The sequence below is a fragment of the Convolutriloba macropyga genome, unplaced genomic scaffold (genome assembly GCF_964194025.1).
Source record: "Convolutriloba macropyga unplaced genomic scaffold, txConMacr16.3 SCAFFOLD_5952, whole genome shotgun sequence".
NCBI classification, from domain to species: domain Eukaryota; kingdom Metazoa; phylum Xenacoelomorpha; order Acoela; family Convolutidae; genus Convolutriloba; species Convolutriloba macropyga.
Genome location: NW_027449996.1, coordinates 76 through 14,720, shown reverse-complemented (window position 1 = coordinate 14,720; position 14,645 = coordinate 76). Strand labels below are relative to the sequence as shown.

General features: G+C 31.1%; 1 protein-coding gene across 1 annotated transcript; it reads left to right on the top strand.

The window, feature by feature from the left end:
- Window positions 1-7,031: 7,031 nt before the first annotated feature.
- LOC142355530 (chymotrypsin-1-like) lies at window positions 7,032-14,305 on the top strand (the record flags this gene model as incomplete). Its single annotated transcript, XM_075407660.1, has 3 exons — window positions 7,032-7,350; window positions 10,682-10,772; window positions 14,104-14,305. Coding segments are annotated over exons 1-3 (594 nt in total), but the record flags the coding sequence as incomplete, so codon positions are not given.
- Between the last annotated feature and the right edge of the window lie 340 nt (window positions 14,306-14,645).

Genomic DNA, 14,645 nt, shown 5'->3' with positions numbered 1-14,645 from the left:
CTCGTGGTCGTAAAAAAATATAAGCCCACCAAGCTGACGGGTCAAAACAGAAAAAAAATCCCTATTTCGACACTGGCCGAATAAAGATGAATCTCCATCTTTCAACTCAACTATAAATAAATTCTTTTCACTAATTCCCTTTCACATGGGAAAACATTCTCTCACTTTGGCGCTCTTCCGAAAAATTGAGGACTTTTTCACTTCTATTTACTAATTGGTATCAATTATTAAAGCTTTAGGCCTTGTTTACAGGCTCAAAAACGCGCATTAAATATGGTTTAATTGCGGATGATAGTGCGAAATCGATTAACGTTGCGTACAAAATGAGCTACATAAATGAAACATATTAGAGATTTATAGCGCGCAAAAAACAGGATGCATGACTTGTATCCCAGTTTCGCGGATAAAAATTAAACAATTATTAGGGGTTGCGCATTTCCTTCATTTTTTGCCGTTTTTGCTAAAAATTATCTATTTTGTGATTAATGGCCAGACTATTGCAATTTTTTAAAAATACCCGTTCTTGGATCGTTTTCAGGCAGAACCGATCAGACAAAAAAATACCAAGATCAGACTCATTCAAATAGCTCGTTCGTGGCTCGTTTCCAACGCAGCACTCACTTTTGACAATTTCTGCTCGTTAATGCCTCGTTTTAAAATTTCGGCTCGAAAGTAACATTAAAAATAGTAGTTACGAAAAAGTTAGTAAAAATTAAAAGCTTATTATTACCTAGCAGTTTAGTACATGAGTTGCTATGGTGTGTAAAGTCCAGTTGCAGAAAAAACTTGGGCATCATTTTTTGTCAGGCAATTCTCCTTAATGAAAAGTTTTAAACTTGTTAATGAAAAGTTTATAACTCGTTGATGAAAAGATTTTGACTGGTTAATGATGAGATTCATAGACAGTCATGATCACACTTTAGCTCGTTAATGATCAGACTCAAGGCAGACTTTAGCCAGGCAGCAGACCGTGGATTGAACTTTAATAGATTGCCATATAAGAAAAACTGACTTCAATCCCCTGAGCCTTTTTAATTGTCTGATCATTAACGCTCACCTGAACTTAGAAATTTTGATATTCTGATGATTCTTTATTTTGCTCTCGTTTTTATTCAAACGGATAATTTGGTGTTGCTGTAGTTAAAGCCGCTTTTTGTTGAATTTACTATCATTGTTACTTGTTTTCTTTCTTGTGTTTTTTCTTATACTAGGTTTTCTTCCCTAAGGTTCGACGAAATAGGGCGGTCATCCTGGTTGTGTTTCATTTTGATTGTCTTCAGATGATTAATTTAGAATTTTTTTTTTCTAAAGTAGGTTGTTATCAGATTTTTTTTGACTTCTTGATGTATTGCCTTCACCTAAGACTTGGGTGACAATCAGTATTGATTCAAATTAATTCCAGAGAGTTTTCTAGCTTCAGTACTGATTCAGAAGGTTTTCAGAAACAACTGTGAAGTGATTTTTGTTTTTCTCTGAATCAAAGCAGAATTTTTTCTGAATTGTGCTTCGATTCAGAGAAAATCAGAAATCACTTCACAGTTGTTTCTGAAATCCTTCTGAATCACTGATGAAACTAAAAAAATTCGCTGAAACCAATTTGAATCAGTAATGATTGTCAGCCAAGTCTTAGGTGAGTGCAATACATCGAGAAGTCAAAAAAATCTGATAACAACCTGCTTTAGAAAGAATTAATTTTCTGAATTAATCTTCTGAAGACTATCAAAAAGAAACACAAACAGGGTGACCGCACTATCTCTCCTCGAACCTTAGGGAAGAAAACCTAGTATAAGAAAAAAACACAAGAAAGACAACAGGTAAGAATGGTAGTAAATTCAACAAAAAGTGGCTAGAATTTTTTTGTATGATTGGTTCTGCCTAAAAACGAGCCAAAAACGTGTACCGCTTAAAAACGAGAAATAGTCTTGCCACTAATGAGCTAATGTCTGATCATGGCTGATTTTGGTCTATCGAGCTATATAACACCATTATTCTTGTTAGTTCGCGGCGTAAAAAAAACCTTGGGGGACAAAACTGAAAAGATCCCAAAAAAGATTCAGCCAGTGTGAAAATAGTGAAAGTGGGTTCTGTCAATTCCACAAAATAGATTCGGCTAGTGTTGAGTTAGATTCCGCCAGCCCCACATTGACGTTGCCCAAAGCCACTTTTGAGAGAATTTTCATTATGTGGATTAAAAAATTTTTGTGGATCAGTTTTTTTTATCTACAATAATGATTATGTAAAGTGCCATTGCTTTGCATAAAGATTATGTAAAGAGTTTGCTTTATAACTGGGGGGGGGGGCGCAAAACGTACTGGCGGGCAAGCACTAGCACAAAAATCCGCTTTTCCCATTAGCCTATTAACTCCTCTTGTCCATCCATAACAAGATAAGTTTGCACAGAGTAAAAATTTGTTAAAAAAACCGAATGTGTTTTGATTACTGTTTTTTCTTGCTAAGTTTGATTTAATGACGGATTGGCAATAGAATTCAGCCAACAAAAACGTTAAATTAATTTTATTCTGTACTTTTCCGTCTATATACAGGTTTAGAGGTGTCTAATATTTTTTTGAAAAATTCCTCAGTTCTGCGTCTGCTTTATTCTTTGGAAGCAGAGCAGAGGACACCAGAAGGAGGCCGACAGACTGAAACAGTGCAACGCATAGTGTAAAAATTGTAGTGCAAAATTAAGTTGTAGTAATTTATCTAACCAAACTATTCTATGTATTCGTGTTCATTATTGACATGATTGTTGCAATTGTTCCCATTGATCTTTTAATTATTTTAAATGCTTTAAGAGCTTTAATAAAAGCCTTAATAAAGTACTTAAAACGAAGAATTAAATCACTTTTGCATGCTGAACTGAAAGGCAAGCAATTAATTAGGCTCATTTGCGGATTAGAGATACTTAAATTGCAAAAAATAGATATCTAAAATGAGCAAAAACCTGTCACAAGACTTGTCACCTGCTTTACTTTTTTAATGTATCTCTATTTCGCAAAAATGGCCAATCCATTTTAGCGAAAAATAAGATACAAAGCTTGTCTCTTAATTTCTTTCATTTTATGTATCTATTTATCGAGCGCGCGTCTTTGATTCAGGGAGAAATTTTGGACTGTTCCTCTGCGGTGTTATAGTGTGCTTCTGTTTATCATAAATATTCAGAAAACGTACATCTCTTAATGTGTATCAAGTTTTAACGAGTAACGTAACTAACACAGTTTTTTTTCACTGTAAAAGAAATCAAATTCAGTTCCGAAAAAATGTCAGCTAAACTCAAAAATTTCCTTAAAAAATATGTATAGCGTTTTATGATTGGTAAGTTTCTTTTATGGTGATCAATCCGGGATGTTGAATGATTTGGGAAAAGAAAACACAAGACAAGATTGAGGAGTTGCAGTTCAGCCGACTACTAAAAAAGTCTCCTTAACCAGGTATTCTTAGACTAAAAATAGAGCTTGATACTGAAACTGAGCGTATTTGGTAAGTATGCTACAAAAGTTTTAAAAGCCAAAAAGTGTGTAATCTTTATTTTGGGTAAATTTTTCATAGAAATTATAAAAAGGCATAAATGAAAAATAAAACATTGATCGTGCCGCAAATTGCCGTATAATTTAGTCACAGGGCAATTTATTATAACATATCCCGGATGCAGTTTTGATTTTTCGGGGGTGCTACAGCAAAAACTTTGAAATTTATGTATTTTCATTAAGTGATTTTGAAATTTGTCGAGAAAAATTTTCAGCGTGCTTCCTTCAATTGACCATTTATGGTTATTAACAAACTGGCTTCACAACAAAAAATTTCCAGAATTAAATATAAATAAAACAAACAACTGTCATTTTTATTCGGCACCCAACTGCACAAACATTGTTGCATTTGCGGGTTGTTTTAGCATCGAAACATATCAAACATATCGAAACGTATCACAAAGCGGCAAACAGTTACTCTCAAACTAATTGTGGTCGGTAGAACTTTAGAATCTATAAAGAAACCATTTTATGTTCAAATTAGAGTTTTATCAATGAACGTTTCGTAATTAGCCGTTATAGCCCCAACTCAGACTTTAATAATGCTGATCATATGAAAATAACCCCCGAAAACCTTTTGTGTTAGACAATAACATCAACTAGCAAGTACTAAAATAATACTTATAGTTTTACTTATATTTTACTCATAATGTACTTATAACATTTGTACTTGCTTTTTTTTATTAGAGCACTCTACTAATAATAAAAATTGAAAAATGTTTCTTTAGCAGTAGAGTTTTAGTTCCCTAATTTTTTTTTATATTTTGAAGAGTGATCACATTGATTTACTTGTCCAAAACAGCCTTCTTGCATCCAAATCACGGACTCCTTTCATAAAATAATGAAAAATTTTCAAGAGTTGGTCTGAAAACAAGCGATGTAAAAAATTATGTGGAAAAGTGGCTTAGCCTGATTTTAGTTATAATTATAGTTATATTTACAGTTATATTAGTTATAGTTTCATTCGTGGTTGCATTATGGTTGCATTATAGTTTCATGTTTTCTGGTAGTAATTATTTAGTTACAGTTTTTTTTCTAAAAAGTTATAATTACAGTTAAAGTGATCATAGTTATAGTTTCATTTATGATTTCATTATGGTTGCATTACAGTTTCATTTTTTATAGTAGTAGTTATTTCAGTTACATTTTTTTTCTAAAAAATATATAATTACAGTTAAAGTGATATTAGTTATAGTTTCATTTATGATTTCATTATGGTTGCATTATAGTTTCATTTATAGTTTTTTTCAAAAAAGTTATAATTACAGTTAAAGTGATAATAGTTATAGTTTCACTTATGATTTCATTATGGTTGCATTATAGTTTCATTTTTTATAGTAGTAGTTATTTTAGTTACAGTTTTTTTCTAAAAAAGATATAATTACAGTTAAATTGATATTAGTTATAGTTTCATTTATGATTTCATTATGGTTGCACTATAATTTCATTTTTTATCGTAGTAGTTATTTTAGTTTTAGTATCTCTTTCCAAAAAAAGTAATAATTACATTTATAGTGATATTAGTTATAGTTTCATTTATGATTTCATTATGGATACATTATACTTTCATTTTTTATAGTTATAGTTATTTCAGTTACAGTTTTTTTCTAAAAAAGATATAATTACAGTTAAATTGATATTAGTTATAGTTTCATTTATGATTTCATTATGGTTGCACTATAATTTCATTTTTTATCGTAGTAGTTATTTTAGTTTTAGTATCTCTTTTCAAAAAAAATAATAATTACATTTATAGTGATGTTAGTTATAGTTTCTTTCATGATTTCATTATGGTTACATTACAGTTTCATTTTTTATAGTTATAATTATTTCAGTTACAGTTTTTTTTCTAAAAAAGATATAACTACAGTTAAAGTGATATTAGGTATAGTTTCATTTATGATTTCATTATGGTTGCATTATAGTTTCATTTATAGTTTTTTTTTTCTAAAAAGTTTTAGTTACAGTTAAAGTGAAAATAGTTATAGTTTCATTTATGATTTCATTATGGTTGCATTATAGTTTCGTTTTTATAGTAGTAGTTATTTTAGTTAGTGTCTCTTTTCAAAAAAAGTTATAATTACAATTATAGTGATATTAGTTATAGTTTCATTTATGATTTCATTATGGTTACATTATAGTTTCATTTTTTATAGTTATAGTTATTTCAGTTACATTTTTTTTCCTAAAAAATGTATAATTACAGTTAAAGTGATATTAGTTATAGTTTCATTTATGATTTCATTATGGTTGCATTATAGTTTCCTTTATAGTTTTTTTTTCCAAAAAAATTATAATTACAGTTATAGTGATATTAGTTATAGTTTCATTTATGATTTCATTATGTCTGCATTATAGTGTCATTTTTTATAGTAGTAGTTATTTTAGCTATATTTTCTCTTTTCAAAAAAATCCTTTGCAACAAGATAAAGAAGCTGATCTGACTTCTTATTGCAACGACTCTCACTAAATATCAATCATTTCAATATGAAACAGTTTTCAATTAGCTCCGGTACTAAATATTTGGTTTGGTGCAGATTCAATTATTACTTTTTTGATAAATTTTTGAAAGTATTACAGAAATGAAAAGTCAGTGACAACACTCCTGTATATCGTTGTCTGAAACTCTTATGTCAGCCTGGAAACATAACTCATCTTCTGTGTTTTCAGCTGAATATGCCCATATCTAAAAAAACTAAAAAAAACTTGTCATAAATCCAGATATCGCTTCTGTTCGTTCTTATTACCCATACACAAAAATTGATCAAAGCGACAACTATTTTGAACCTTATCAGCATTTAAATTTCTTTAAAAGATATTCTGGAAAAATTTTCACTGAAAATTTTTACGAACTAATGATATCAATTGCAGAAATTGAGTCTTTTCGCACAACATTCGCACTCTCCTTAACATTAAAAATTAACATCCTTTGTTATATTTTCTATTTTCGCTTATATTTTCTATTTTCGCTAATTTTCATATCATTATTTTACAAAACAGCTATTTTTACTAATTTAACGGTTTTTTCTGTATTTTTTCCCAACATCAACCTTGTCATTATTTTCTTTATAAATCCAGTGTGATATGACCCGGCTTTGGCGTACGCTAGATTCCATATTACTTTTTACTATAAAGAGCTATAGCTAGATCTTGTCACGATCTACTGTTAAAATGTCTTCCTGGTCCATATTTTTGTCGCCAGCTGCAAAAGCGAAGAATATTTTTTCTTCAACGACTGTCGTATCCTACAACAAAATAGTTCCATCAACTTCTCAAAGAGAAAGTAAATCAGAAAATTTAAAACTGAACTGAAATTTGACCTTGTGTCGATTCTGTAGTCAACTTATTTCATGATGACTTCACTTTTGTTACCTTCATTTAACATTTTGTCTTTCAAATCGTGTTTGTTTTATTTGCTCTTTGTTATAAATTACATTTCTGCAAAATTATAACACGGACAGTTGAAATTTCAACGAACATTTACCTATAAACAGAAGCTAAATATTATCTGTCCAGCAGTTTATGAAAACAAAAAACAATCACATTTTAAAACCGCTCATTATGAAATTTCTTCACGTTTTAATCTGTTTGGCAATTTTTTCGTGCAATCTGACATATTGTGAGAGCGAAATTATTTTAAGAAACAAGTTTTACAATGAGAAATTTGGAAGCAAAACGAAGTATTTGATTACTAATGGTATTAAGATGACACATAGATTGTTCTACGCTAAACTAAGGAGCGACTATTTTCAATTTTGTGGCGCGACCATACTTCACGAGCATTTTGTCATCACAGCTGGACATTGTGTGTATCATCTGGAACGTGAGTTGAATGAATGAAGAAATCAAAAAATTACAAATTCGTGCAAAAAAGCATTGATGATGTAACGAAACAAGGAGGCTCGGTAATGTGCGTTCGCACATCAAGTTCCGACCCCGCTCATCCACATTTTTGGCATAAATATCTAGCAAATAAGAACAGATAGAAAACCTCAAAAATCCAAGTGTTTTTCAAAAAAATGTGTGTGAAGTAGGATCGCCTCAAACGCAAAAAACTCAGTTGCGCAAAAATTCGGCATTACATGATGAGATCAGCCATTATTATACAGCAAGTCAAGACGAATAACAAAATCATACAACAATAACAACAAACATTAATTACATCCAAAATTTTATGTCCATTTAAAAAAAACTTTCAGAAGCTCAAATTAGCGTCGGATAAAACTGAAACTAAACAAAATAAATTGTACTTCCCCAGAAATATTCTGGTTCCACTCTATAAGAAGGCTCGGTAACAATTAGACAAAAAAGATAAAAAAAAACAGAAAAGATTTTAAAAATTTGCTTATAATTCTAAAACAGTTAATTTCAAAATTGGGAAAGACATTAGATGGCATTAAAAAACATCCAATAGGTTTATGATCACATACGCTTCTTTAGCAGGGACTTAAGACCTGTCATTAATGATTTTTTTATCGGTTACAAAAAGAACAACAAACAAAGAAAGCAAAAAAATTCGATTGAAACTTGCAAGAAAACGCTGTCGAAGGCCTAAAGCCATATTTGGCCGCTCAAAATTTGTTCAATTGAGCCTTCCGCAAACAACATAATGTGGTAAAGTGGGGTCTCTTCAAAGAGAAAAGGTAACAATTAGACCAAAAAAAGAACGTTAACATATAGACAAAAATTTGATAAATATTTTAATTTTTGTGCGAAAACCCATGTCGAAGCCAGTAAGTTCATAAAGAATTCTTTGAAAAGCATTAGATTTTGAAAATTTGCACCTACGCTCAACAACAAAAATGTCATATTAGACCTGTAATTAACGAGACTAGGATCACATAGACTGAAAAGAACAAAAAAACAGCAAAGACAAAAAAATTGGCTTATATTTTTTAAAAACAATTAATTCAAAAGCAAACCAATAGATGACAATTGAAAACATCCATAATGCTTATGATCACAAACGCCTCTATAGGAGGGTCTTAAGACCTGTCATTAATTTTCCTTTGATTACAAAAAAAAACAACAAATGGAGACAAAAAAATCAATATAAACTTGTGAGAAAACGCTGTTGAAGCCGTAACGTTAAACTTGGCCCCTCAAAATATGTTCAATTGAACCTTCCTCAAACACCAAAAAGGTGGTATAGGCCTTCTCTTTAATGAGAAGAGGTAAAAAGTAGACAAAAAAGAAAAAGTATGCAAATTTTTTTTTTCGAAGACATATCTCTTCAAAGTCCTTAAAGCCATTAGTTACAATTTTTTTTTTTAATTTTGTAACTAATGGCTTTAAGGACTTTGAAAATAATTGTCTTCGAAAGAAAAAAAATTCAACTAAATTTGCATAATTTTTCTTTTTTGTCTACTTTTTACCTCTTCTCATTAATGAGAAGGCCCATACCACCTTGTTGGTGTTCGAGGAAGGCTCAATTGAACATATTTTGAGGGGCCAAGTTTAACGTTACGGCTTCAACAGCGTTTTCTCACAAGTTTATATTGATTTTTTTGTGTCCATTTGTTGTTCTTTTTGTAATCAAAGGAAAATTAATGACAGGTCTTAAGGCCCTCCTATAGAGGCGTATGTGATCATAAGCATATTGGATGTTTTCAAAATAAATAGGATTGGCTCTTCGTCTAACGGAGGCGCTTGAGACCCGTAAGATTTCAAATTATGTCACAACAAAAAGAACGTTAAAAACAGACCGAAATGAACAATTAGTTTACTCTTTGTGTGAAAAACCTGTGTCGATTCCAGTAAATTCACAACGACTTCTTCAAAAAAGAATAGATTTTGTAACTTACACTTTCCATCGACAACAATCATGTCATATGTGGCCTGTAAATAACCAGACTAGGAAACAAATAGACAAAAAAAGAAAAATGCGAAGTCAAACAACGTTAAAAAGAGTGTTTTTTACTTTTGAAAACAATTGTTTTCGAAGTCATGAAAGCCATCAGCTATCTACTAAAGACAGAATAAAGGCTCGTTTATTCCTTCATAAAATGCCAATGAGAACTGTCATTATTCAGGTAAAATAATACGACTGAAAAAACAACGTAAAATCGACAGTTAAAGACAATTGTAAAAAAAATCAATTAGGTTCTTCGAGAAAGGGTTGTCGAAGCCGCTGAAACCATATTCTATGTATGCCTTTCAAGACTTTTAGTCGTTCAAATATGCCTGATTTTGAACACCAAAAACAATTGTGAACTGTCAATAATGTGATAGGGTGGCGAATCGAGAAATAAAAACCGTTAAAAAGGGGGACAACAACTAAAAACCAAAATAATGTGAAATCTAGTAGTAAAAGACAAAAAAATCAAGACTTCACGCGTAATATCGCAAAAAAAAGAATTAAAGTTTGACTCAACAGAAAGAAAAGGAAGAAGAAACACTCTTTCTTTGCTGACTCTAAGCTACAAATTGACCAAATTAAGAAAAAATATAGGCAAATTTCAATAAGCCATTGTATATTTAAATTCAAACATTTTTCAAAGTCAAAACGACAATAATCTTTCGAAGAAAACTTTTGATACCTTAAATTGGAGCTGTTTAGGAAGCCATTTGGACCTATCAACACTGATCTGTGATGTGAATTGTTCTTCTCTTTAATTAACAAAAAAAGCTCGATTTTATTTTTAAAAAGAAGACAGACTGATTACAATTCGAATTAGTTTTCCGATTGTGACAATCCAAGATTGAACAAAAACCAGCCCCGTTATTGCTGTTTGTCCAATTAGAACACTCAATTGTTTGGAAAGCTTTAGATCTATAAAATTTGTTAGTTTAAAGATTGAAAATGAATGCTGCGTTTTTGATAATCATAGAGTAAAGTTAGCAAAAATCGGCAAAATTTTGATTCTAGACTACTCTCAATGGAAGTGGAATTAAAACTAGCCCCCTTTGTATTTTACAAAGATTGTGTTTGTTGTTCTTGGGGTGTGTTCTTCCGGGAAATCAAAATAGACTAAAGAAGCTTTTTCGGGCAATTTTTGATGAAAAAGACTAAATTTTGAAAAACTTAGCCAAAATTTTAGCCAGAAAAAATAAATCGAAATGAGAGTTAGCTCAAATCATATAGGTCGGAGGAAAAATCTTTTTGTGAGTCTGTATTTTTTTTCTCAAAGAAAGTTTTCCCATTTTCGTTTTAGCCCATCAGCTAGTATTGGTGGTTGGAGATTTCTCAAACGCAACGTCTGGACGAGATATTTACAGCATCGAAGAAATCTACACGCCCAACAAGTTAGATTATTCCTCTTTTCATTAACAAAAGTTCAAGTTTTCATGTCTCATAACTATATTCTGATGTCTTTTGAAAAAGATTTTAAAATATACAAAACTCGCTGCCAAAAAATTTACTTTTTTTACCGCTTTGAATTCCAGACATCCCTTTAATTTTATTTTGAAGCGAAGTGAAATTAGTTCACTCGATCACACCGAAGCACCTTTTTTCGGTTTCTCATTTGAGCTTTGTCTAGTTGTCAATTTAAATAAGATTGTATTGGTGTGTAAGTTCTGTCTGTTTGAGACGCAGATGGATTTCAAAACTAACCTTTTGTTTTAAATGTCGAAGACTGTTTTTTTGTAAGTTTTTATCAATTGCAAAGAATACTGCAAAAAATTTATATCGAGTTTTTAGATCAACAGTAAGTTTTATGATTTTTTATTATGAAAAAACAATTCAGATATCCAATTTTTTCAATGAATTGGAAAAATAGAGTTTCGGTTCCAACTGAAATACTCGCAAACCATAAAATCCAATTCAGCAGTTTACAATTGATACGCTACTTTTGAATTTCTTGCCAAATTCAATCATTAATTTGTTTGTGAAAAAACGTTCCAAAAACATTTTGAACTGCCGAAGAAGAAGAGTCTCTTTAATATAGGTGAAGAAAGTTCAATTGAACTCCTCTACTTTTTAGATATATCTTGAAGTTGATTGCAACCCTAACTTCTATTTTAAATTCTGTTTTTCGCCATTCTTTAAGATGTGAAAAATTTAAGAAAAATTTTTAAACCAAACACTTCAACCGAAAAGAACAAAAAAAACACATTAAATTGACAATGAAATAGTTATTCTATAATCACGACATTATGTATACGTAGATGTGTCTTTATGTGGCTCAGATTATCTAAAAAATCTTTAAAACTTGCTTCCAAAGCTCGAAATTGATTTTTTTTAAAAAAAAAAAGAATACTAACAGCCACAACATTTCAACAAGAACTATTTTTATTTCCACAGGAAAATGGGTCAAACAAAAAGTGTTATCTACTATTCCGTATTCTCTCAACTCTTACACTTTAATTAAAGTTTGATTTAAATTTATAGCTGAAACCAAAATTTCTTTCGGTCTTTCAGAATCAAAACTAGTGAGAGAATGAAAAATAACCAGCACTGATTTTATGTTACATAAGTAGGTTTAAAAAAATTGCGTCTAAATCTTTAAGACACACGGAGCTTTAGAAACGCATGATTTAGCCACTCATCTGAACAAAAAATCAAAAATGTCAAAATGTATTGTTGCCAAACGAAACCATTATCTGCTGGATTTTTTTAAACCGATGAATACAATTGCTAATTGGATAGATATTGTGATGAAAACAATTTAAAAAAAGGTTTATCTATTCTTAATTGCAGTTGTAACTGTTTTTAGTGTAGTTTCGCATTATGGATTACATTAGTTAACTTTTTGTCGCATAATACTGCCGTTGGAATTAAATATTATCTCATTAGAATCAGAAGAACTCTGATTGAATTTTTTCTACTAGGTAGCTCCTTTTATTGCAAATTACGGGTTATATTTGTACAGCACAATTGTTTCTGGATAAAAACGATATGAAAAACTATTCCTATAATTATAAATCAAATAGAATTTGAAAGTTATATTAAAAACTATTCTTATATATATTTTTTGAAAAAACAAACAGGTGAGACAAACATTTCAAAATTTAGAGCAAAGGGTTAGAATCCACACTATGACATGCGTTTCTCGTCCTGTATCTCTTCCGACAACAAACGAAACAATTAATAACTAATGGTCCTGAACTACAGGTCAAAAACTGTACCAATTTAAAGAAAATATAGTTGAAAAAAGATTTTTCGAGATTTTTATACAACGCTCAAACTTCATATCAGAAAATAAATTTTAGGTTTTTTACGGCTCTTCACATGGAATGTCGGATGACAAAAATCTGGTCTTTTTTCAAGCAAATTCTCATTTAAATCAGTCAATAAGTTAATGGAACAACCAGAAAAGAGGGAACAATTAACAAAAGCCCGAATCTTAAAATAATTATGGGTTCTGTGTTTCTAGCAACTATTGTGTGAGTTTCACCTTTTTGGCCATTTTCAACTGGGAAACGGCTATATTTTATTGCAAATTCCAGAAAATCGTCACACCTGAAAAAGAAATATTTTTACAATTATTGTTGATTTTTAATTTTATCTTTTGAAGTCATGCGATAAAATCTTAGGTCCGATTGTTATCCAACAACCCATAAAATAATCTGATGTGTATCATTGCATTGATTTAATATTTTACATAGAAAATAAACCAAAAAATGCTCGTGGATTTTAACGTTTGACAAAAATTAGTGAACGTTGTTGTTTTTGACTATTCTTTCTTCATTTTGAAGAAGTTTGGTTTGGGACTGCACGTAAAGTATAATTTAGGAATAACTCTGCACTCAGTGCAAGTTGTGAATCAGTACTTTATCCAAGCTTTGATCAAGTGAACTTTTAGACCGGAACGTCTTGAATCAAAGGAACCATTTAAAACGATGCCTTCAAAACTTTCCAGAGTGCGAGAAGAAGCACAGCACAGCAAAACAATAATTTCCACAGAAATCACTTCATAGAGAGTAAAAAATTTTCTATATCTTTCAATTATACCAATCACGCCCACTCCTTGCTGTTTATTGAAAAAAGAACTGGTTTCCTAGTGGAAATTTAAAAAAACTGACTTTTTGAGCAACTCAAGATTCGAGTTGCCTCTTTCTCCTCCTTTTGCATCACTGGCTGGGGATCGGCATTGGCGGAGTTAAAAAAATAACAAAAGATCCAATTGAAAAAAAAAACACTCAAAAATAAATCTCGCAAAATGCGAACAAGAACAGCTAAAACAAGAACATTTTTTCTAGACAAATTAGACCAACGATTGTTTTTGGATTCGTCCGCACATTCGCACATTTGGTTTTTAGTTAGTTTTGGCTGCCAAAAACACTCACATTTTTTTCCGAATCTAAAAGCATGCAAGTTTCTTACAAGATTTAGAATCCGGGCGAAATTTTTGTTTGATTCATTTCGGCTTTGTACTTTGGTTAACAAACAGTAATCTGCTTCATAGTGTTCTTTACGACAATAGTATCCTGTTTTAATTCTTTGCAGGGATTCATGTCTTGTAAGATTTTTGCAAGAATCATGCAAGTTTTGAAACATCTTGCAATATTCTCGCAAGATTTTCGTCCACTCATTACAGTAATTTTTCTACCCCAATATAAAAACTAATTTAATAGCTTACGACGCAACTTCTGTGAGTGGTTCTGGATTATCTCAGCTTGTACTTTTTTTAAGCTTTTTTGTGTGGAAAGTGCCGATGAATGACATTGCCCTTGTGAGAACAACTGTTCCAATCAGAAAGGCCTTTGATTTTGCCCTTCCAATCTGTTCACGCAAGACTGCTCCAGAAGACCTGAGGGGTGTAATTCTGGCGGCCGTTGGCATGGGTTCGATTCTACCTCCGAGTCAGGAGCCAGAGTATCCAGCTGAGCTGCAAGTATGATTTTCTTGAGTACAATTGCGACAGCTATGTAGTTTTTTGAGGAGAAAAATTGGTGCGACTTCTGAAAAAATGCTCAGCCGAACGTCAACAAAAAAAAGCGCCTAAAAAGCAGCAGAAGTTATTTCCTATACTAGTTGTTGTGACAAAAAAGACAGTTCTGATCCTAGTTCTTAGTGTTATAAGAAGAAATTCAGGAAAGTAGATGAAACTTTAATATAAAAGAAACAATACAATAAAAATTAACATCCTTTTGAAAGATTAACATCTTTTTGCAGGAATCTTTCAAAATCTTGCAAGATTGGTATACTGTCTCGACTATGGTGAATAAAAAATT